The sequence below is a fragment of the Gadus chalcogrammus genome, chromosome 6 (assembly GCF_026213295.1).
Source record: "Gadus chalcogrammus isolate NIFS_2021 chromosome 6, NIFS_Gcha_1.0, whole genome shotgun sequence".
NCBI lineage: Eukaryota > Metazoa > Chordata > Actinopteri > Gadiformes > Gadidae > Gadus > Gadus chalcogrammus.
In genome coordinates, this window is record NC_079417.1 from 16,605,670 (window position 1) to 16,626,036 (window position 20,367).

Genomic DNA, 20,367 nt, shown 5'->3' on the forward strand with positions numbered 1-20,367 from the left:
TAAGTCACTCACATTTCAATGCAAGCAAGCGGTCTGTGATGTAATGGCGCAAAAATGGGAAACCATTTAATTGTATCTTCCAGATTCTAACTATTGCTGAGTTTTAATCTATGAATTCTCAAGAGATTGAGGTTCTCCTTTTTTTAAAAAAGCATTCCACCACCCGGCGCTAGGAGGAAGCACCTCATCGTCGGGTCCAACGTGTGCCACAGGAGTAGGACGAGAGGAAGACGTTTGTCACACGAGGAAAATCTTAGACGTGCCCATGCAACACTGTCAATGAAATCAGATTAACTGATGTACAAAGTGAAACATAATGTTGTCGTTTGAAGATCTGAAGGCAGCTATTGTTGACTTAATTGACACAGAAGATAACCCGCTAGGGGATGTCAGCATGACACTCAAGTCCATTATCAACCAACTGTCCGTGGGATCCAGGTATGGCACCCAATCAAAAATAAGTACATAAGAAAAGTTAATTAAATTGTTTTGACATGTGTTTAATATAAGAACTCGGACTTTTCATTAATCTTTCTTGGTCACACTCATAGACATACTGTAAAAAGATGCAAGGAGCGCTGCTTAGAAGATGCTTTCCAGTTGCTGAAGAAGATCCCAGATGCGCATCTCTCTTCTCTAGAAGAGGAGCAGCTCCTGCTGCTGGTCAGGCTCCTCCTTTCCATGCAATTAGAAATGGTCAACAGCTCCATAGCTTGTCGCAAACTGGACATGGTCAGCCCTAGCTTTGCTCTCAATCAATTTTATGGTGCAACATAAGAGGTCGCTTAAAGTTGGGTCTTTCCTTTACAGATTTTGCAGCATCTGGCAAAAGTGAACCACCAGCTGGTTTTAAGAGAAACCTCTCAGTGTTTGCATGACATTGTCCATAGGGACCAGGTAATATATTCGTTAAGTTGTTTTTTTACTAAAATACGATATAAATGATTGTCAACATATCACGGTTTTAATAATTTCACTGTACTTCCACCACACTTTCTTTCTAGATATTGTCCATTGATGATTTGCAGATAGGTCGGTTAAGATTCTATGCATACGTTTCTGCCTTACAGCAAGTAGATTTTTAATGTTGTCGTTATTTTAATCTTTATTTCAACGTATTGTTTAGCCTGTATGTTCCTGGAGGACAGTAGGATTGGCAGAGATGTGTGGAGGGAGACCTTTCCGGACCTTCTGGATAAGTTGTCACGGCTGTTCCCTGTTGTAATGGAGCAGGAAGGCTTAAGAAATGGGACATTTTGTTATGCTGCTGTAAAGGTAAATACCACATATTTAACACCCTGTGCATGCAATGTTTAGTTTCCACATGATTCCCCAGTGTGGTCCCAGATCCACGCCTCCTGGTTGAGCCCCCCTGTGCTTCCTCCAGGTGTGTCTGCAGATGTTCCAGCTGTTGCCCGGGGAAGTGGCCCCGCTGGTGTGGGAGCCAAACCCTGCGGGCCCCAGGCTGCAAAGCATCCTGCAGGCCCTCGTGGACGTCATCCTCGGCCAGGTGATCGTCTCGTTGTTTGGCGCTAGGGTCCGATATTCACTTTTAGAATCATGTCTGCTTGAGTGGAAGGTTCTAGCAGCCAAGCGATTTGTAACCCGGGTTTTTTTCCCGCCAAATGATACATACTCTTCCCCCATTGTCCGGTGGCAGCTAGGTGCTCAGACACAGGCTGGTGCGTGTAAACAACCTCATAGTGTTAATAAGATCCCCTCTGGTGTTCCAGCGCTCCAACAGGGACACCCGTCTGTTGGCCGGGACCACGGTGTCCATGCTGATCAACACGGCGCCTGACAGCCGAGCGGGCGGAGCGGCGGCCGGCAGCCTGCTGAAGATCTCTGGTTCAGGTGCCCCATCCTCCATTTTGGTTTGTAGACGCCCAATAACACTCTAACCATCACAAAAAATGATCCCCAAAACAACTTCACATCTCACCATGGCAGCCACAAAATAGCAATAATACAATATTCCAAATGAACCCAACAAGATTTTAAATTTTTCATGACAACTAAAACATAGAAATTCATAGAATGTTTACAATGAATAAAAAACAGTATTTTTTTGTTTTTTTTAACACAATTCATCTTTTTTTGAAAGGTCTCTTAATCCTTTCAGGGACTTTAATAAAGTTCAAAGCATCAAAATATTAGCAGAATAAAGATCCCGCTCAGAAGGAAAAAGAAGAAATAAATCCTGTACACTCATTTTGAAAGACTCCCCTTATTCATTTGGCAGAAAGGCTTCCTTTTTGTATATTAAACTGGTTATTTAATTGTATTCTCCCTTATCATTTGTATAATAACCAACAGGAGTAATAAGCCTCTTTCCTCCCTCCCTCTGGCTCAGAGCCCTGGCTGCTGACCGTGGGCGTCCTCACTGTGCAATGTGGCTCCCCGGGGCGGGGCGGCCCGGAGCGGCGGGACGGCGTGGAGCGGCTGGCCGTGGCCAGGGGCCTGCTGATGTGCTGCCGGCCAGACATCCTGCTGTCACCCAGCACAGACGTAGGCTCCCTTCTAAACACCTGACATCCTGCTGTCACCCAGCACAGACGTAGGCTCCCTTCTAAACACCCGACATCCTGCTATCACCCAGCACAGACGTAGGCTCCCTTCTAAACACCTGACATCCTGCTATCACCCAGCACAGACGTAGGCTCCCTTCTAAACACCTGACAACCTGTTATCAGCCAGCACAGACGTAGGCTCCCTTCTAAACACCTGACATCCTGCTATCAGCCAGCACAGACGTAGGCTCCCTTCTAAATACCTGACATCCTGCTGTCACCCAGCACAGACGTAGGCTCCCTTCTAAACACCTGACATCCTGCTGTCACCCAGCACAGACGTAGGCTCCCTTCTAAACACCTGACATCCTGCTGTCACCCAGCACAGACGTAGGCTCCCTTCTAAACACCTGCTCACACCCAGCGCAGACTGAACACGCTCCCTTCTAAACTGTTTAAAGGACAATAACTGTGTTAACCCGTCGTAACCGCCTGGCTTCACTAAAACATCTGTTACATAGTGAGTCAAACAGACTTTGTAGCACTGATTTGTCCAGGAGCATTTAGCATGAGTTCACTCTTATCAATTAATGTAAACAATGTTAGCGTTGCACTTATGTCTCTGGAATCGATCTAAGTCAGTTTGTGGACAAAACATTCAGCCGCCATACAAGTACTGAAGTGTAACAAAGACCAATGGGCTACAGCTGTTGTTTAAGTTGGGCGCAGGCGCGCTTATGCTAAATATTCCTTATCACAATCGCTACAACAAAGTTATTTTGAAAACGTTTCTTGGTAACAAGGGTTTTGGGGAAGCCAGGGGAGATGGAGCTGATTGGTAAATCACCATGGGGAGGGGGAGGAGCTGATTGTTTAATGACCAGGAGGGGGAGGAGGCTTAACCATCTGTCTCCCCAGGGCTGCCTGTTGCTGGCGGATGTGTTCCCCCTGGTCTGCACTCTGTGCCAGGAGAAGCTTGACTGTCACCACTACGTGTTTGAAGGTAACGCCGTCCGTAGCTGCATCGGGTCTGATGATGACTCAGTTAATGAACAGTGTGATATATTCACTGTGTGTGGGTATGAAGATGAATCAGGGAATGAACAGGTGTATTTACCGTGTGCTCAGTGCTGACGCTTTGGTTGAAGAAGGTGAAGGACTGCCTTCCTGCCATCTGGGAGCTGACGGGCGTAAGGCTGCTTCCTGATGGGTCCAGCCTCCAGCAGCGGCTCATTCAGGTCATGTGGAACAACGCAGAGAGCCCAGTGAGTTTGGTCTCTTATCTGCTCCTCTAGACGGGTCCTGCTTTAGGTGTGGAGCGCTACAGTGACTGCTACCGTTACTTTTTGTATGACTTGTTCAAAATGATCTTTCCTCAACTCCATTTTAGAGAGGTTAAATCCCTCGGTGTGTGGGCGAAGGGGCATGTGACCAGTGACATGTGTCATTACCTTCAGTTTTAGTTTTAGTTTTATGCAGATGTCTCCACTGACAGGTTGAGGGCGTGTCGGAGGACGTGCGCGTTGCGTTCCGCCTGCTGCTGGAGCTCTATGAGAGGGACTGCCAGCGGTTTGGAGACACAACCAAGAAGCTGTCACTCAGTCTCCTGCAGCGCGTGACCCAGCTGCCCTGGGAGGCCCGGGCCAAGTACCCTCTCCTCTGTGCCCTGATCCCTCACCTGGGCGCTGCTGTGGTGAGACAAAATGTTACTGTGTCAGCAGACACAAAAACTCTAGTGGAACACAGAGATTTCAACTACGTTCCACATGAACGTTTTGTCTGACAGGGGATACTGATCATGCAGTAAAACCTTCTGTTATTCTCTAGGTGCTGGAACATTACCCAGAGCTCCCAAACCATCTGCTGAAGTGCCTCTCCACCAATCACCTGTCACCGTGCGCATCAGAGCTCCACAAATGTCTGGTCCTGCAGCAGAGGCGGGACCTATGTACAGCCTCACCCGACGCCCCGCCCACTGAGCTGGAGCTGGCCAATCAGTGGGCGAGGCCTTGGCTCCCAGTCCTGCTGGAGGCGCTGAGCTCGGAGTCGACCCTCCTACAGACCAACGCCTCGACCCACCTGCTGCCCGCCACCCTGCAGGCGTTCCCCAGCGCGGTGCACCCCCTCCTGGCCGCCCTGCAGACCGACACCCCGCAGAACCTCCACGCCTGGGCCCGCGTGCTGGCCGTCCACAGGGCCTCCACGGGCGGCTCCCCCTGGACCCTGCAGGGGGCCTCCGGCCCGCGCAGGCTGCGGCTGGCGCTGGGCTCGGCGGACCACAGGGTACGCATGGCCGCACTGGACCTGCTGTGCTGCAGCCCCAGAAGCAAGGACCCCCCGGGGCCCTTGGAGCTGAGCGCCATGAGGGCCTTCGTCCCCCAGAACCTCAATGGGGAATCCTCCACCTTCCGCCAGCACTTCCAGACGGGGATGCGGCGCTTCCTGGTGCGGATCAGGGACAGCTGCCTGCAGAGCCTCCGGGCACCCAGGGGGAAGGAGGCCCCCCAGGGGGGGGCCCTCGATGGGGGGGGCGTCCTGGAGCAGGGCGTGGGTAAGGTGGCGGGGAAGGTTCCTCAACTGTTTTTGTTTTCAGACATTTACCAGACTTAATTTTTCACTGAGGTGAATGGTATCCTCCCTCTCTCAGTGCTCATATTTGTCCAATCAAACGCTTCATACGCAGGAGGAAGTGAAACACAGGTTGACAACGTTGCATGGTTTTACCTTCAGATTTCGTGGAGTGGCTGAGTCTACTGTGCTACTCCTACCTGGCCCAAGGGCACAGCTTCCAGAGGAAGAAGACCGCCCTGCTGCTGCTCTCCGCCCTGCTGGAGACCTGCACCGACACCTGGAGCCCCGAGAGGAAGAAGGGCCAGCCCCCAGGTCAGTCTACGTACATGACTCCCCCAGGTCAGTCTACGTACACGACTCCCCCAGGTCAGTCTACGTACATGACTCCCCCAGGTCAGTCTACATACACGACTCCCCCAGGTCAGTCTACGTACATGACTCCCCCAGGTCAGTCTACGTACATGACTCCCCCAGGTCAGTCTACGTACACGACTCCCCCAGGTCAGTCTACGTACATGACTCCCCCAGGTCAGTCTATATACACGACTCCCCCAGGTCAGTCTACATACATGACTCCCCCAGGTCAGTCTACATACATGACTCCCCCAGCCCTGAGTCTAGATACATGACTCCCCCAGGTCAGTCTACATACATGACTCCCCCAGGTCAGGTCAGAGTCTAGATACATGACTCCCCCAGGTCAGGTCAGAGTCTAGATACATGACTCCCCCAGGTCATGTCTAGATGCATGACTCCACATCCAACCCCCAGTCCACTCAGGCCTAACCTGTGTTCTCCATTGACTGGGCGCCACCCGCTGATACTGTAAAGAGTTGAAGGGCTGGTTCTCTGTTGCCTTAAAGGTCCCAGGACATGCCACCAGGTGTGAGTTGCTGTAACAAGGTGCCCTTACAAGCCGATTTGAAAATTTGGCTAATATGACATCTAGGGGTGCAACGGATCACAAAGCTCACGGTTCAGATCGGGTCACGGTTTTTGAGTCACGGGTCGAATCATTTTCGGATCAACAAAAACAATAAAGATAACAAGACAAATGTGACTTTAAATAAATTCTTTTAACTGTGTAAAAACAAAATAAAGTGAAAAATTAGGTAATAATCCTGCTTCCTTTAAGCATGGTCAATATTAAAAAAATTTGCAATTTGAGGCATTATTCCCTCTTCTTTTTAACATGCGGTAGGATAGTAAATAATCCCTAACCCTGGATTTACAATTCAGGATGTTTACATTGCCTGGGGAGTTTAGAGTCTACACTCTCCCAAGGCAATGCAGACATCCTTATCTTCTTTTTTTTTTAGTTTGGTAGCGAAATACAGTTTCTGTGGTGTTTTATTTGGCATTTTGTAAATCCATTGATTTCGGTTGGGAGACTCATGCTCATTGCAAGGGGGGTTGGTTGTAGTCTTTTCGCTCGGTTCTAGCCCTACTGTTGATACGCGAAAAGACTACAACCAAACCTAAAGACGTCCGGTTCCGGTTTACGTTTCAATGGGATTTACGGAACGCCAAATAAAACACAACAGAAACTGTATTTCGCTACGATACTTGATGATGTTGTTAATACCGGAATTGTCCTCTAAACATGCGCTGATCACGTCAACGCACAACTTTTTTTTTTAATCAGCCGATCCGCGGATCACTTGCGTCCCGAACCGTGATGGTTGATCCGTACGGATCACGTGAAACCCGTGAACCGTTGCACCACTAATGACATCACAAGTTGCCGTGTCCACCTTGATGTGTGACAGATAGGTGAGCACCGTTTGCTACAGTCCACTGGGTAGGCTGGTAGACTGATCCATCCAGCGTACTTCTAGGTGGATACGCCCACTTGTGATGTCATTAGATCACAAGTGTCAAGAGCGAGATTTTCAAAACGGCTTGTAACGGCTAACCACACTCGCACCTGGTGGCATGTCATAAGACCTTTAAACTGCTGGGGTCTGTTTTTGTATCAACAGCTACTGCTGGCTAGATCACCAGGACATCCATATGTCTTCAGTTTAAACAACTTTATTTATACTACAAGGTTATCCGATATCACATGAGCGGAGAACCATTTCCATGTTGACCGTGGAGGTGTGGCCAGTGATATTATTGGTACAGTGTTCCCCTCAGTGTGGGTTATGTGACACGTCATGTGACGCTGCGGTCTCATTGTGTGTTTCCTGCAGTGTGCGTGTCGGCTCTGATCAACTGGGCCAGACAGAGGGAGCAATGGGACTTCTTCTGCAGGGCCAAGCTGCTCACTCTGATTGGCTGCTTGGAGGACTCCACCAATGAGGTAACCACCCCCCCCCCCCCACCATCCCGTCCCTCCGCACCCCCTGGGCAGCCAGCCGCGGGAGGCTCTGGTTCACCGCTGTGTCCCCGCCCTGCGTCCCCGCCCTGCGTCCCCAGGTCCGCGAGCTCTCCGGCGGCCTGCTGCTGCGGTACTTCCCGGCGGCCTGGCCGGAGGATGTGGCGGCGCTGCTGCGGGGGAGGAGCCGGCTCCTGCTGTGCAGCCCGCGGGTCCCCCAGGCCCAGACGGGGGCCCTCATGACCAAGGTGCTGCTGCACAAGTGAGTCTTTCCCCATCCGGAAACACAACCCGTGTCCTTGAAGAGGATCTTCTGGCCACGCGGTGGTAAATGATGCGTCCATCCCACGCCGGATGTCAGGTTTAGATTTCTTTGGTGGATTATTGTGTTCCCCTGCTTTGACTCCGGGACACAATCACATAAACCTGTCTGTTAAGAGAAGTTAAGTAGGTTATAAACCATAATGGGGTGTCCCGGCTACAATATAATGTACGACGTTGTCAAGGAAACAATGGGTCCATATTTGTATTTGACCGTTGTTTTGTGTTTGTAGCACGTTGTTTCATCACTCTTAAAAGGCGGAAGGTCCTTTGGAACGTTATTGACCAATCAGGATCAAGTATTTAACGACGATGTCGTGTCCATTTTGCTATTTTCCGCTGCCTTCACACGTTGTCCCCCCTTCAGATGTCCAGACGTCCAGCAGCTGTGGACAGACCACAGCGCGGGCCACAGGGGGACCTCAGGCGTGGTCCAGGATCTGGTCAGAGAACTGGAGCGCCACTACCTCACGGCCAAGGAGGACGTGCTGCTGGGGGCCAGGAGCACGCCGCTGCACGGTGGGCCAACGCAAAACCACAGCACACAAAGGAGTCTGTGGTGGGGCAGCCCAAAGGTCCTGGGTTCTACACTGTCTGCAGTCTACCTGTACGCCTCCTGGTGCAATAGGCCTAAACACTGCCTGAACCACAGGGGGCGTGGGTTAAAAAAGATCCAAAGTTCATCCAAAGCGCAATATGCCGATTTTAATTAACATTCTAATCTTTTTAAAAAAGCATGAAAAGTAGAGACCAACATGTTAAGTAGACCAACAACCCATCAATGAGCAGCTGGTTGAGTCCTGACGCTGTGTCATCGTGTGGATCAGGGGCTCTGAGCACGCTGGAGAGGTGCCTACTGGAGGCTCCCGGCCGTCTGGGGGACATGCTGGACCACGGCGTGGTGGTGGAGCTGCTGGGCCTGCTGGAGAACATCTCCCTGCTGCTCCTGGGCGTGCTGTACGGAGCACAGGAGAGCCCTCCCCAGGAGAACGGTACGCCGGGTGGACTGGGGGATTGGCCGCAGGCCAGCTGTCGTTAAAGTTGTGAAAGGCTAATTGTGATGCTAACTAGATTCAAGTATATAAACAAATACAATATGCAATACATAATTACAAAACACTCAAACAAACTAGAGCAAAGATCGAAACAAAAGATGAAACCTGATGAAAATGTATTTATTATTATTTATAAAAGTGTGTGATTAAAGAGTCAATGTGCGGCTGAATGTGTCAGCACCATGGAGGTTAACAACACTGTCGAAACGAGGTCACCCAATAGAAAGAAATGGAAGCTCTGTGATTGCCACTTTAGGTTTGCAGTTTATTATCTGTGTAAAGTACAATGCCTGTATTGTACATTCAGCCTGTGAATGTGGCTGATGTCCAGGTGATCCTCTCTCCCTCAGGTGACGCCCCGCCCTCCTTCTGCGACATGGGCAACGCCCTGAACACGTTGATCGCCCAGGCATCGCCCGGGGGCGGAGCTGGGGAGGAAGAGGAGGAGGACAGCATCCTGTTGACTGAGGAGCACGGCCTTATCCTCACCTGCTGCTGGGTCACCCTCAAGGTAGCCGCCGCTCTTTGGTTTCGCCCCCACGATTCTCGTTGGCTGGCTGCGATGTCACTCTCATAAATGTAGATGAAATGAAGAAATGTAGAAATGTAGGGTGGTTTCGGTTTATTCTAGTGCTGACCTACATGGGTTTAATCAGTGCACGGGTGTGTCATTTCTATCGCCTTTCGTAGAACCGTGAGCGATTGTTTTGAATCAGGTCTGTTTCATCGGGGGTCTGTGTTTTTTGTCTGTGGCTGGTTGCATTTCATGTCAATCAAGACCTCTTCCTGACAAGTAGGAGGTTCTTGCCCCCCGTGGATACCACCCCTTTTTTTTTTTCAACCTCACACATTTTGGATCTATGGGGACCACTAATGAGCCACTTCTGAGAGAAGTGTGACTCCATCGTCGGGTCCTGTGGACTCTCGAGTGAAGCTTGAGAGAGAGGTTTTTGTTGGACCGCTGAAAGTGCGGCTCAGTGTAAGATTTAGGTGAAGGTTGTGGAGTAGGTGAATCCAAAAGGGACGTTTGCTGCCACAAGGGGATCGCAGAGCGAGACTTTCTCTCGATACAATCCAATAGTAGACCGATTTCAAACTCGTTTAGGCACTGAAGCCAAAGGTTTCCTTTTAATGTGACGGTTGTAATTTATTGTTGAATAAATCACTCACACCAAGCCATATGTCCCATCTGACAGTTTTATACAATTAGATTTCTTTGTCTCGTCTCCAGGGAGTAGGGATCTTCTTGGGTCTACTTGTGGAGCGACTGCTAGCAGAAGGCAAACCGGAGGCGTGTCTTCTTACAACAGAGGACCTCAAGAGAGGATCCAAAGTGTTCAAGAACATTCTCCTCAAGTGTCGCCACTGGGTGAGTCGCATTCCACGACGAGGAGGTTTTGTGTGCGCAAAACAAATTCATCCCCCTGAAACGGTATGTTCTCCTCCTCGCCCACCAGGGGGCGGTGGAGGGCTGCGGTGCCGGATTCACCCGGTTCTGCGCAGCGCTGTTGACAAGCTGGGATCCAGAGTGGAGGGACATCCCGGAACACATGCTGAGACAGGTGAGCCCAGAGGAATGCTGGGAAATACATCATGTACCTGCTGGAGGACAACGACATTCCAGAAACCGTTTGTCAAGTTCTGCTGCTGTTGGAGAACAGTCTCTCTTTCTCTCACTCACTCACTCTCAGTGGAACTCTGAGCAACATTTAATTTGAAGAAGCTGATTAGTAATGAATTTGATAAACTATAATTAACATAAGTAGCGTAATTGATTTGCAACAACACAGCTGTCTCTCCCCTCGCTATCGCCTCCTGTCTATCTGACTCTGTCTCTGTCTCTCTCTCTCTCTCTCCAGGGGCTGCAGGTGGTCCGCTCGCCCCGCCCCAGCTCGGTGACCCGGCGGGGGGCGGGCCTCCCCATGCTGCTGCTCTGCGTGGCGTCGGCCGAGGAGGCCAACCGCTCGCGGCCCCTCCTATCGCTCAGCATGGGCACCCTGCTGGACACGGCCCGGGACCCCCTGCCGGCCCACTGGGACCAGACCCTCGACCTCCCCCAGGTCAGTAGAACCCCCCCCCCCGACCCCTTTACTCATGCCCTGTCCCATGTTAACCCTCCAGCCTGGCTCACTGAGTGGAGCACAGCTGCGTCACATCAAGGCTTAACTGGCAGGTAGCGAAGCCAGCCAATGAGAGGGGGGGGCAGGCCCACTGACCAGCCAATGAGAGGGGGTGCGGGCCCACTACGGGATTGAAACCTGAAACCTATTGTAAACATCCTCTCACCGTCCTTAATGTTACAACTACTTAAAGGGATACTTCACCCATTTAGAACCGGCGTTCTATCATTATAAAATCGCTATTGTAATATAAATAAATATATAAATAAATATCAGTCTAAACCAGTCTCCCCTTGGCCCATTTTTTCTCATCTAATTTTCTCCTGAAATGACGTCAAATGATGCGTTTGACGTCATTTCGGGAGAAACCTCTTGTCCCGCTAGAAGGGCCGAGGACTACAACACACTTTTGGTGGCACATTTTTCCACCAATAAGGAATGAGAGGGGGCGGGAGCTCGCGTACGGGAGACCGACAGGTGGGCGGGGCAGCGAGCGCAATGCACTGTGGTAGTTGGATGTTTTCTTACTTTGAGCCAGAGAGACCATGAAAACACTCTTTCTGCCTTTTTTCAGGCTAGGATGAACCAATTTAAAAAAGAAAATCACATTTATAATACATTGAATTATTTAATTCATAAAACCTTCATATTCCCACCGGTGAAGTATCTCTTTAATTTTGGATGAAGTAGTTATAACCATCCAAAGCCTGTCTGGCCTCTGACCAGTTCTTGCTCTCTCTTCTCCCCCCCGTGCCCCCCCCAGGTGTGCGCGGTGCACACGCTGCAGGCCCTGGTCCGGGGCTCCCTGCTGGGGGGAGCCATGCTGCAGTATGCGTCCGACGTGGCCGTTCTGTCCCTGACGCTGCTGCGCTCGCCGTGCTGGGCCATGAGGAACGCTGCCCTGCAGCTCTACAGTAAGACTAGGGATGGGGACCATTCATATTTATTGATATCCATACCATTTTCGATACACCTTAACGATCCAAGTCTTTATCGATACCACTATTGATACTTTTCTATTAATTGGAGGAAGTACGACGCGTTTTAAATGATGAGGAAAATATTTAGGAAATAAATAATTGTATTTTATATTAAATATGTAATTCTTAATAAATATTGACATCAGTAGTTTTAATTACCGGTGTATATATACTCAAATGATTAGAGCACTATACAACTGTATTAGTAATACAGAAACATGAGTAATACAGTATTACTCATGTTTCTCACCAAAAACTAAATGTACTTTTCTCTGTTACATTTGAACGCATCATGATAACCTAACAGTCGGTTTACTGAGCCAACCTCAACACATCATCACGCAGCACATCTGAAACTTTATTTACTTTTTAAGATAACTAGCTTGTATTCTGCCGATTACAACACCGATTTCACAATTGGATTACTATTTTTAACTGACGGGACTAGCGACAATGTCTGTGTGTGCGATTACCGCTCGTACTTTGAGTGGATGATTAAAACGGGGCCCGTTTTAATCATCCACTCAAAGAAGGAGAAGGAGGAGACAGGAGGAGTCTTTTCAACTCGGAGAGAGTCGAAGGTACTTTATTTGGCCTTCATTTGATGCACAATGCTAATGTGCTTGGCCATTGAGGTTGTGTTCCCCCCTTTACAATAAATGATTTTCGCCCGTTCAGCCATCCTTGCGAACAAAGTTAACTGCCAGACTTCACTTGTTTTACTTGTGATACCTGTTTGCTTACAATTCCATTCAAAAACATTGGTGGACACGCTGCAGTGATTGGATTGATTTGATTTGAACGCCGTTATGCGACTCGAGAGACACAACATTACGTTACAGGACCTACGGGACAAAAATAATACTAAATGAGCGACGGGACTCAATAGTGGTATCGATAAGTTAATGATTTTTGGCTTTTAAAAAAAGTGGAACCGGGTCCTTGATAGAACGGGGTCTCGCTCCCCATCCCTAAGTAATACCCCGTGGACCCCTCACTGATCGGCGTCCTGATGTCTGCAACAGATGTCAGTCATGGCTCTAGTGTCGCCGCCCAAGGGGCTGCCCCTGTCCGTACTGTTGACTCGGGTCTTGTTTGTTGGCAGTCGAAACAAAGACTTTAAAGCATTGTTTTCTGCTTGTGTCCTGCGAGCTCAATATGCTGGTGGTGTTACGTTGTTGCTGCCCTGCCTACGTCATAACCTTTGACCCCCAGGCTCCCTGTGCTCGCGGGTGCTGGGCCAGCGGCCGGGCGGCGCCCGGGACGGCCCGGTGCAGCACGGCGCCTCGGCCCCGGCCTTCTTCCTGCAGCACGGCGCCCTGCAGCCCTTCCTCCTGGGGGAGCTGCGGGCGGCGGCGGGGGACCTGCGGGGCGCGGGGGCCCGGCTCCGCCTGCAGCCCTCGCTCTACCCCATCCTCACCCTGCTGGCCCAGCTGCAGCCCGGGGGCCCAGCGCCCACACGGTCAGTGGGGGTGGGGCTCTCCTGAATGTCCTGCCTGTGATCCTGGGGCTTTTATATAGATACAAATATATAATATATATATTATACATTCAATATATATAAACACAAGAACATTCGTAGTGCTCTCCAAAGGATAAATCTCTTCTGCAGAGACCTGTCGGGCTTCCTGGAGCCGTTGCTGCAGCTGGCGGCCAGTCCCGTCCACAGCGTGAGGACCATGGCGGCCAAGGCCCTGGTGGCCACAGCGTCGCCCGCGGAGCACGGCGCCCTCCTCCTGCAGCTCAGCGCCCGGCTCCCAGTGCGGCCCGCCCGCTGCTGCCACAACCGGCTGCACGGCCAGCTGCTGCAGACACGCGCTCTGCTCGACGCGGCTCTGAGCTCGGCCAGGTACGCTCTAATGAGAGGGGACCGGGCCGGACGGGGAATCAGACCGGGGGTCGTTGATTGTTTCATTCTTTCAATGAGGTGTCTGTGTTTGTGCGGTTAGAGCCGCTGTAGGTAAGGTCACAGAGTTTTCTCTCCCTACGGTTCTCCGTCATTCTGAATTATTGCATTTCACGCACCTGTGATTGACAGGCAAGATAGATTGCCTTAACCAATCAGGGAAGGGATGCTCTGATTTGACAGAAGTAAGCCGGAAGCAGTCTAAAATCGATAAGATCTCATACAGAGGCAGGCAGAAGCAGATATCCTCACAACCCATTTCACTCATTATTTGCTGGCGGAGGCTTTGCCTTTACTAAGAAACGACACTGAAATGACTATGGCTATTATATCGTACCTACAAAACCATTAATTTATGATAATTTAGTCTAGAAGTTACCACTGCCATAAATAATATTGAAGGATGAATTTGTCTTGTCCTTTAGATGAGGTGGGGGTGAAAGAGTAATGCAGGTTCGTCTCTGGTTCACTTAAGAATTGGAACAATGGATGGACAGACACTTTCAAGAAGTACCAAGTCCCTGTTTTTCGTTACAGGTACGGTTCCTGTGAACTCGGGGAGGTATTAAGCCGGATCGAGGCGTCCTATTGGCTGGCGGGCGCGGCCCAGCGCTGCCCCCTGGTGCGAGCGGCCTACCTGGCAGTGGTCAGCACGCTGAGAGCCCAGTGTTCCCCAGCCTTCCTCCACCAGCTCAGCGGCTCGCTGCTGCAGGAGCTAAGTCAACCACAGCCCCGGCTCCAGGTGCTTAGGACGCTTTCCACCACACAACGTAGAGAACACACTCCGATACACAGTAGAGCATGCACTCCACCACTCACAACGTAGAGCACACACTCCAATACACAGTAGAGCATGCACTCCAGCACTCACAATGTAGAGCACACACTCAACCACACAACGTAGAGCACACACTCCAACACACAACGTAGAGCACACACTCCAACACGTAACGTAGAGCACACACTCCAACACACAACGTAGAGCACACACTCCAACACGTAACGTAGAGCACACACTCCAACACACAACGTAGAGCACACACTCCAACACGTAACGCAGAGCACACACTCCAACACACAACGTAGAGCACACACTCCAACACACAACGTAGAGCACGCACTCCAACACACAACGTAGAGCCCACACTCCAACACACAACGTAGAGCACACACTCCAACACACAACGTAGAGCACGCACTCAACCACACAACGTAGAGCACGCACTCCAACACACAACGTAGAGCACACACTCCAACACACATCGTAGAGCGTCAAGCCTTATTTGATGTTATGTTGTCTTAAAATCTGTGCGTTTGTATCCCCTTGCCTGGCACACTGTTCATGTATTTCAACAACTTCGATACGTTCTTACGTTTTATCAGCTGCTGTCGCCAGTAACAAGCCCTGTAAAAAAAGAAAGGCTTGATTTGTTTTTCTACAGGATTGTTTGAAAAGTACACCAAAGCTAATTAAAACCGGTTAGTCTTGACAGGAGGACTAACCTAACTTGAACACATTCCAATCCCCCTTGTCACCTGCACAGGTGGGATCGTTGTTCTACCACCAAACCGCCGCTCACTTCCTGTGTGTGGACCCAGCGTGGGCGGGCCAGATGTGGCAGGGCTTTCCATCGGCCAGTCCCGACCTGAAGCTCTCATTGGTGACCTGGGTAGCGGAGGGGCGTGGTCTAAGCACAGGCAATTTGCAACTGGTGGTCCTGAGAGTGCTGCAGGCGAGTGCGTTTTCTCAGGTGATCTGGAGAGGGCTGTAGCTGTGTTCTCTCTAGCCGGGGGATCGTACAAACGCCCAGAGACATGAAGCTTATTTATGAAACCTCAAAAGCCACTTTATTTTCAAGTTCGAGTTCCTTATTTAGTCAGATACACAACAAACACACAGTAGCAGTCATTGCTGGCAGTGCAATTCAAGTGTTCCATCTGGCAGTAGGCCGTATTCTACCACTCAGAGTACATACGGTGTCGAGGTATTAGAGATCTATAATCAGTGACAAGTGAAAGTATATGCGCAACGTTTAAAGAACAAAATGACAAGGGTAATACGCAAATCCCATTGGTGCTTGAATGGCGCCCCCGTCTCCTCCAACTCTATGAAGAAGTGTGACCGCTGAACACGCAGTCATATGAGGGGATCAGATTGGATATGGTTCTGTGTGCAGGCCAACCTGAAGGAGGCGCTGCTGAGCGACTACGTGGAGTACCGGAGGAGCTACCTAGCAGCGCTGGTGGCCGGGATGACCCCGGGGGCCTGGCCCTCTCCGGCCCCTCAGGCTGACCTGGTGCAGGAGGCGGAGCTTCAGCAGAGTCTGGAGCTGTTGCTAGGAGACCTGGAGGCGCAGAGAGGGGGCCCCGAGCTGCTGTCCCAGGCCCTGTGTGCTGCCAGTGTGCTGCTGGCCCGCAGGTCCTGACCCTTCCCCTCACCCTCCAGCAGAGAACCCCCCCCCCCCCACCCCCCCCCACTAGAACAATAAGGGGAACTTCATGTTCAAACTAAAGCTTGGTGGATTCATGACTATGTAGACTGATAATCTGCCTTTGTTGAATCATGTATTTGGTTTTTAACCCTTGTTTGGATTATAGTTGAGTTTAGTATATTCTTTATATTCAACTCCTCATAATCAAGGGAGCCTCGCAACCCCATATTCGGTCACTCGCATGTCTTGTAGAACATGAATCAAAGTTCAATAACAACATTCTGGCCTGGTTGCCTCTGCAAGGAAATGCGAACAACACTTTTTTATGTTTGCATATGTAAATAACAAAATACATATATACATATATTAAATTTTCTCTTTCTTTCTTGTCTCTTTCTCTCTCTGCCCCCTCCCTTCCTCCCTCTCCCCCAGACCTCAGGATCCCACCTCCCGTCGTTGGTGCAGCCTCTTGGAGGGCTACTGTTCTCCAGGGGCCCCTGAGGTCCTGCGGCTCGCCTGCGCTAAAGCCCTGTGTCTGGCTGGGAACCCCCTGCTGAGCCCGGCCGGGACAGTGGACCCCGACATCAGCCCCAGGTACCAGGCTGGGACAGTAGACCCTTACATCAGCCCCAGGTACCAGGCTGGGACAGTAGACCCCGACATCAGTCCTAGGTACCAGGCTGGTGATGACGGTGAAAGACCAGTACAAAGCTCTAAAGGGGAGGATTCTGAGAGAAGGACCGAGGGAGTTTACACATGTTACCCTCATCACCAAACGTTTAGGATATTTCCATCATGTGCGGTTCTGTCCCCCTGCAGGCTGATCAACACGGGCCTCTATCTGCTGCAGGACCAGAACCAGCAGGTCCGTGTCACGGCGGCCCGCTTCGCCTCCACACTGCGCCACCTCAGCACTGGAGGAGCAGGAGGAGCAGGAGGAGAAGGAGCAGGAGGAGGTGGAGGAGCAGGAGGAGGAGCAGCAGGGCAGAGCAGCCTCCATCTCATGCAGGTCAACCAGGAGGTACCTTTCGTCCTGGACTTCCTGTTGGAGAGCTGCTGGGAGCGTCCGGCCACGCTAGGGGTGCTGTTGGGGCACCTGCCCGAGCCGGACCTCCCGTCAGTGCTGAGGGAGGCGCAGGAGAACCGGTGGGTTCCTCAGGAAGGTGTCTGATCTGTACACCGTCAGCTAACCTCATAATGAATTAATGAGTTAATCATGTAGTCATATAATGACGGTTGTTGCTCATCATTGCCCTAAAGTCGACTCCAGCGTCCTGCTGTGCTGTAATTGGCTCATCACTGCTAATGGGATGATAATGACTGCAGGTGCTCCAGTCTGTACGAGCAGGACGAGGCCAACGTGTTCGCCGAGCCCTCCGTCATGGCGGCCTTCCTGCTGCCCCCGCTGCTACACATGGCAGAGAAATACCCAGCATGCCCGGCGCTGGCAGAGCGCCTGCGGGCGTGGGCCAGCAGGACCGCGCCCCGGGTCCTGGAAGACCTGGCGGCATGCAGAGCCCTCCGGCCAGGTGGGTGTGGACCACGAGGCAGGGCCGAGGTTCACCTCCTGAAGAACGTAGAAATGGGCTTTAGCATTTAACCCCCTGGAGCTGGTAGGCTGCTAGCATGCCAAGCAGGCTTTGAAAGACCGTTGTTTTGACTATGAAATCAGGGCCGATTTCATGGTCAAGGGCCGAAGACACTGAGTGTACGTTACAATCATGACTTATTGTTGGAATGTTGAATGAGTCATTTGAGGCTACGAAGGTCGACACCCTGTGACCTTCTGTTAACGATTGTCATGATTTGTGGTCCGCCCCAGGCCACGCCCTGGACGCCGCCTGGCTGGCTGTTCTGACGCACTCCCGTTTCCACGGCGCCCTGTGCGGCCTGTTGGGCAGGGCCGCCCTGCTGCTGCGGCTGCTCCAGACGACCTCTGACCTCCGACCCCTGGCTGACCCTTTGACCCTGCAGCGCGACGTCCAGGACTTGTTGTGTCTGATGGGTCAGAACGGCCTCCACTTCCCTTCCGCCTTCAGGGAGGCCGTGGCCTGAGGCCAACCTTCCTGAGGCCACCGGGTCTGGGCCCACAGCCTCTCAGGGTCCAAGCCACTATGTGGCTTTGGAACCGAGTACTGCCGTTTATTAAAGACAACGTGCTACACCCGACCTACCAGAGCAGCCAAACCTGCAGGAGTCATTCACTCTGGTGGGGGTGAATCAACATGAACATGAACATGGACATGAACATGATGCAAAAGTCCTGTTTCTCCAGAACATTGAGATAGCTAGCCTGTTGTCTGCGTGTCATACTAGCTGCTGTTTTAACACAAGACTTTGACCGGTTAGTTTAAACAACACTCCCATTGCACACCTGACGGCCATCAGCAGCCACTATGGAGGGGGAGCGGTGGTCTCACTGAAGTCGTGCTCAGCCATCCTATAGCTGCTTTGGAAAGGTCCGAAGGCTTCATAGGTTTGAGCTCGTACCCTCTGCACGTTCCCTGTTGCAGAAGACCTCTGCTCTTCCTCTGATTAGATTCCATCTCCATGGTGAAGCGTAGCTGAGTTGGGAACAAATGATGTAATGCGGCTGGGAGGCCAGCGATTGGCAGAGTGGTCCCATGCGGGGCCAGACGTTAATGGTCCATTAGAGGCCTTCTGACCACATAATGGGCCATCCCCATGAGGGACACACACACACACAGCTCACTTCAACAGTGGATCCCACAGAGCTCTTGTGTCCAGCTGGATAACTACATTCATACAATCATCACTTTCTGCTCTAGGCCTGTGTTGATGCATTCATCTCGATAGCAGCCGGCGCAACAAGCTAATGCCGACGTGAATAAATGGTGCTAATGATGACATTAAGGTGGGCAGTTGTATCACAACAGTTTCATTTTGATACCAACTTCTCCCAAAGAGTGAGAGCCTACTTTTAGTGATTGAACAGGGTTAGTCTTGTTGTGATTTATTTTCTCTGATTCCGTCTTGTCAGGGATGCGACTCCTAAAGCCCAGAGCCTTGTGTAGGTGTCCAGTAGAAACACCTTGGATGTCCGCCCTCATCACTGCAGCAGATCCGTTCACCTCCAGACGTCTTTGTAAAACATACCAAAGACATTTCCTGCAAACATGCTGTTTCCACATCGTTCTACTATAGCTTTATGAGATGCGTCATCTTACCAATTTCCCTGAACAAGCAACATTTTTAATAAACTGTTTTAGGTTGAATTAACCAAGGGTTAGTGTGTGTATGTGTGTGTGCACGTTATTGGCAAGTGACCATCTGGGCATTTGCTTTCCGAGCGGCTGAGCCTCCGTGCGTCTGATCAAATGATGAACCCTGCAGCGCTGCGGGCCGCTAACACGCACACCGCATCGGTATATCTTTATATTAGATAGATAAGGAGGTTTGTTTTTTCAAACATGTTGCACGAGGCTCCTGCGTATCAGTAAGATGTATCCAGACAAGGAACGAGACATGGAGAGCGACGGGAAGAATACGGGATGTACTTTTGTGAGCTGAATTTAATCAGTTTCAACCAGGAAATCAACTAAATCCCAATGGCTCAGTGTGTGTTTGGGTGGGGTGTACTTCGCCAGGGTCAGCGTATGTTGCATAGACTGAGCATTCTGCAGCTTACTGACCCCTGCCTCTCCTTCCTGTTCTCAGCCTCCTGCACCGGTCAGGTTGGTTTTAACGGGCATATTATCACTGATCCCGACTAAATGGAAAGCAGAAGGGATTCCTTGCTCTGCGACTCCAACTCAATAACGGGGAAAGATTTGTGCTGAAATTAATAAAATAAAATACAATTTAAAAAAACACATCTCCAATAGGTGTGTCCGAAACAAAATTATGGAACAATAAAAATGTTAATTTTATAACTTCATAAATATCTGTAGTGTCAAATGGTATCGACATAGAAGATTATTCTTCTCAGGCGAGGATCATCTATTGAAATGTTATTTTGTTTGATTTAGGTTAAGTGAGGATATAGTGGGCAGCCATTATCTAACCTTGAACGTTCATCAGTGTAAAATGAAACAATCCCATTTCTACCCCTCACCCCTTCCCCTTACCCCTCCCCCTTGTTTTGAAGGGGAAGGGGTAAGGGGAAGGGGGAGGGGGAAGGCGTAATGGGTA

General features: G+C 50.7%; 1 protein-coding gene across 1 annotated transcript; it reads left to right on the plus strand.

Annotated features, from left to right (window-relative positions):
* Positions 1-9: 9 nt before the first annotated feature.
* si:ch211-225b11.4 (thyroid adenoma-associated protein homolog) lies at positions 10-19,608 on the plus strand. Its single transcript, XM_056592958.1, has 31 exons — positions 10-438; positions 552-732; positions 811-897; positions 1,005-1,032; positions 1,127-1,275; positions 1,388-1,510; positions 1,734-1,854; positions 2,354-2,508; positions 3,429-3,513; positions 3,639-3,775; positions 4,006-4,203; positions 4,338-5,061; positions 5,241-5,393; positions 7,277-7,386; positions 7,503-7,663; positions 8,090-8,241; positions 8,550-8,714; positions 9,128-9,288; positions 10,009-10,146; positions 10,235-10,339; positions 10,637-10,837; positions 11,661-11,811; positions 13,093-13,339; positions 13,490-13,726; positions 14,321-14,525; positions 15,328-15,516; positions 15,961-16,202; positions 16,648-16,809; positions 17,035-17,361; positions 17,542-17,744; positions 18,038-19,608. Exons 1-31 carry the CDS (start codon positions 317-319, stop codon positions 18,268-18,270), a joined length of 5,652 nt encoding a protein of 1,883 aa, XP_056448933.1. The 5' UTR covers positions 10-316; the 3' UTR covers positions 18,271-19,608.
* Positions 19,609-20,367: the final 759 nt, after the last annotated feature.

What these genes read in the sequence shown, in the direction of transcription:
- si:ch211-225b11.4 (XM_056592958.1), top strand. Translation starts at nt 317, where the DNA reads ATGTTGTCGTTTGAAGATCTGAAGGCAGCTATTGTTGACTTAATTGAC. An exon ending in CAACTGTCCGTGGGATCCAG is followed by an intron (nt 439 to 551) that starts GTATGGCACCCA and finishes TCACACTCATAG; the next exon opens with ACATACTGTAAAAAGATGCA. An exon ending in TGCTGTCACCCAGCACAGAC is followed by an intron (nt 2,509 to 3,428) that starts GTAGGCTCCCTT and finishes CTGTCTCCCCAG; the next exon opens with GGCTGCCTGTTGCTGGCGGA.